General features: G+C 40.0%; 1 protein-coding gene across 1 annotated transcript in view; it reads right to left on the bottom strand.

Moving 5' to 3' along the window:
* Window positions 1–405: 405 nt before the first annotated feature.
* Window positions 406–4,459, bottom strand: part of LOC126393393 (ly6/PLAUR domain-containing protein 1-like) — a 50,842-nt gene continuing 46,788 nt past the window's right edge. Inside the window, exon 3 of the mRNA XM_050049544.1 lies at window positions 406–3,073. Coding sequence (XP_049905501.1) covers window positions 2,832–3,073 — 242 coding nt within the window. The 3' untranslated portion in view covers window positions 406–2,831. The remainder of the gene's footprint in view (window positions 3,074–4,459) is intronic.

A 4,459-nucleotide genomic window follows, 5' to 3' on the forward strand; every position in this document is an offset into this window, starting at 1 on the left:
GGTCCATCAAATTTTAAAAGACTGGAAGAGCAGTAAATAAGTAAATCATTTTGGGGAACCAGCAGGGATTAATTATGCAGTGGGCCAAAAAATTTACCAGCCAAATAACGCCAAGAAAACTTTTTCTGTGTACGCACACAGTGAGTGAATTTCATGAGAATGAACTGTGGTATTTTATGCCTTAAATAATTAATCAGATGTCCCAGTGATATAAATGTCCACGCATGCGCATGAGGTTGATATGTTGACTAACATAAAAAATAAAGTATTTGTGTATCCTGTATCATGTTGTTGGGAAAGTTCATTTATTAGCCACTTCATAGACACATTTTTGGATCTGATGCCCCTATCAGCAGGAAAACATCTCAACATTTCAAATCACTGTTAAAAAAGTAAGACAGTTGTGTGTGGGACAGGACAGGGCTATGGTTAAGATTTGGGCAGGTTTAGACACAAAAAGGTTCCATTTTGGGAAAGATCATGATCTGTGTTTAGATATCTAGTTAAGGTGAGGGAAACATTGATTTCAGTAATAAACATGTGGCTAAGGTTAGAAAACGATTGAGGTCATTGATAAAATAAATGAATGTTTCTCGATATGAAATGGGATACTCTATGACAATGTCATCTGGCTTCCTTTTTTGCATGCTTTATAATTCCTACGGGTGCTAGAGGGTGCTGTCACTTGATTGTAAACGTGCTGTTTTGGGGCACTTCCTGAAGTGACTGATGCTGTCATTTTTCTTGGACAGTGTCCAATACAATAAGCATACTATAATGCTGAAGCCATCTTAGAACAATTTAATATTCAGTTCTTTTAATACAACCGTGACATGCAAGCTATGGGATGTCCAGTCTTGGAACCCATTAGCTATCACTGTTAAAACGCTAAGCCTCTGGGGGACAATGGCCAATATTTAGGCAGATCTGGAGGAGATATCCGGATATCTAAGCCAAGACTTCTCTACATACAGATTTTTGCATATGAATGCAGAATTAAAAAAAAAAAGCAAACAAAAAGCTAAATTGTGGTCAGACGATAGCCAACGGGTTCAGAGATTGCATTTCGGCCAGTGTGTTCAACCACTCCACAAAGACTGTTTACCTGCTGCTCAAACATGACTGGTCAATACTACTTGGTCTACAAACGGACTATAAACGAAGCCAGAATACTTCTGATACCAAAATCTTGTCCCATTGCCTAGAGATTCTGCAAACATATGCAAATATTTGTTTACTGAGACTATATGATGTCCAGTGACTTCATGTTGTTCCACTTGCTAACAGCTGGTAGCACTAAAGCCACCAGAAACTTGTATCAGCAAAGATAGGAAAGAAGAGGACAGTTAGCTAACGTAAACCACAGGCTGTATAAAACCATCAACTTTGCCATCACCATCTTGGATTTTTGGAACTAGAAGTTACTATATTTGAATGACAGGGTGGAGCTGTGGAGGAGCAAGGGGTGGATCTGACTCACAGACTGTGCTGGGCCTCGCAGACAACCTGTCACTCAAAGCAGCCACGCCATTATTATGCATAACTTAAGCCTTGATCAAATCAAGTGAGTAAGCAAGTGAGTTATATAAAAATTCACTCCTCCGTACAGCTGTCACGAACGAGGAAATCAGTTATAGAGACCAAAACTGTTTCTTGTTCCAAGCTGTAAAAATTTTTTTTTGCTGTAAATTGGTCATTTTAACAAGGGGGTATATGGTGAGTGACTCGCTCTTGGAGCCAGCTTCAAGTGACCATTAGAGGAACTGCAGTTTTTGGCACGTATGCATTGGTTCATTTTTCAGCCCTGGAGGATACCACTTGGTGTAAACATAGATGTAAGCTATAAAGGCCCTGAAATATTGGCTTTACAAATGTATTCAACATGTTACTTAAACCTCAAAGACACACACACAAAACTCCATAGGATACGTTTAAGGTCCAGGTCACCTCCAAAGCAACCACTCAAACACTGCAAAAGCAACATGATATTACACTTGATGGATAACATCAACTTCTTGCATGTTTAGCACATCACTTTACATGTTATCATAACACATTTGGCTCTGAAATATTCTGTCAAGGTATGCATACTGATGCCTTACCATACAACATATTCCCTGATTATAGGGAAATAGCACATCTTCAAGGATAACTTTAGAACTCTTTTGATAAAGCTGAATGAGTCAATCAGCAGTCACCAACATGTAGCCACTCTATGGTTATAGAGTGACTACACTCTATGAGTGGTATAAGTTTTTCTTCATTCAATGCCTTTTTCCAACCTGCATTTTTTTTTCACAGAATCATATATCATTCATACATATATACTGTCTTTTTCAGTTTATCGATACAACAAAATTGGTGATTGTTCCAATTAACGGTATTAATTTAGATTTATTCAGGAGAACTTTTCTTAAGACTCATGAATCATGATTCTGAACTTTCTTTCCTGCAATGTGTCTTATTTGACCTTGTACTGTAAGTTAATAAAGACAGATGTGAATGAGCCACCTGCTGCCCAACAAAATAGCCAAAAGCTGTTTCATACACAGCACAGTCCTCCACCTCACCTTACCCAGCTCTCCTTGTAGCTGCACCAAGATCGTGTTTGTGACACGACACATGTGATGTGATTGAATTTCTCAATTTGGCCTTTGGAGGCAAGATGCAACATTAAGGAAGTCAAGAGAACAAATACTGTACAAAGCTTCCAACATGCTTCAAAGAATATGCACGTAAAAAGTATGTATTCTTCACTGCTTCAGTTTATACAGTTCCAGATCATGTTGTCTCCACTGTCAATACAGGTTAACTCAGTGTGTGAAGGTCTGTCAGCACAGGGTGGAGGACAGTAGGAGGACGATGTAGAGAGAAAACACAGGGAATTGTGGCGTGGTCAGGGTAATGGCGGCCGATGGTTGGGGACGTTTCTTCTGCCGTGGTCCATTACACAGTGGTGTGTTACAGCAGGTGATGCACACAGAGTTGAGCTTGCCGGTACAGAACTGCTGGTAACCAGAAGAAGCAATAAGACAGGCTCCTGATGAGGCACAGGACTTGCGGTAGTGTATCCCTGAAATAAGACAGAAATGGATGCATTAGGTTGGTAATGAGAGAATTACAGGGTGCGGGTTTGTGTGTGAAAAGGAACAAAGACAGAAAGAGTGAGATGGAGGCAAGCAATTAAGAATAAACAGGATGTATGCTTTCATCAAGGGGAGCCCAACTTAAAGGGAAACATCTCTGTATAATTGGCTTAATGCAGCCATAACACTTAGCTCTCCTCTGTGTCTCTCAAAGATTTGCATAAAATTGTCACAGTGTCTGGTATAATTAGTCCAGAAAGCCCTTGCTTTTTAACCGGTGCTCTTAGCGGGTGCACCTTTTCTTCTCTCTCTTTTATATATATCCAGAGGAACTTTAGATATAACACTAAGCCCAACGCTTTCTAGCAGCCCAAAGATTTTCAGTCCAGTTACTTTTAGCATGGACTTTGAATTTCAGATTTCTAAATAGGAGTGAGGGTGGCACTTAAATGTGCTTTAAAGACAGGCTGAAGGAGAAAAAAAATAGTCTCGCAGAAACATACATTAGATTGTTGAGGCAGCAGTGTGAAAGAAGCCAGCAGTCAATCAACCAGCTGCAGAACTGCTGACCTAAAATACACAGGCACCAGCTGCACAGGTAGCAGGGTTGATGGTTTCTTCCTTTTCAGCCATCAAACATGGGAACTGTTAGTGTTTCCCTCTGCTATATTGCTGCCTTAAAAGCCCCAAGATCTCGAGTTGTGATGAGTTTGCTGACATATTCAGAAATGGCGAAGGCCATAGAAGTTCATTTTCCGGTGGATGGTAAGTCAATATATTGTAATTTTAGTTGTATAGATTCTTTCTTGTTATATGTTTGCGATGAAAATTGAGCATCTAGTTGTGTATCACAATTGACCATCAAATTCTGCTTGAGAGTCTGGAACATTTAATTGGCCGTAAAGGTTCTGCACGAAGCTGGTTTAAATCCTATTTATCTGATTGATGCCAGTTCATTCATGTTCATGATGAATCATCTTTGCAATCTCAAGTTTGTCTCGGCTTTCCACAAGGTTCTGTGCTCAGACCAATACTGTTCACTTTATATACCGGTTACGCCAATCGGAGGTCACTAAAATTAAAATTAATATTGCCTCGGTGTGTGAATATGCAAAAACGATGTCGGACTCCGTAGTTTTCTCTGGACCCCTCCCAAATCTGACCAGTGATGACATGTTTAGCCGCATGTCATCATTTAATCGCTGGCTGTCCAGGTGGTGTCCAGCAAACGATGTGGGTTTCGTTAATAATTGGCAAACTTTCTGGGGAAAACCTGGTCTTATTAGGAGAGACGGCATTCATCCCACTTTGGATGGAGCTGCTCTCATTTCTAGGAACCTGGCAAACTTTATTAGTAAATCAAAACCCTGACA

The sequence above is a fragment of the Epinephelus moara genome, chromosome 7, assembly GCF_006386435.1.
Source record: "Epinephelus moara isolate mb chromosome 7, YSFRI_EMoa_1.0, whole genome shotgun sequence".
Lineage (NCBI taxonomy): Eukaryota > Metazoa > Chordata > Actinopteri > Perciformes > Serranidae > Epinephelus > Epinephelus moara.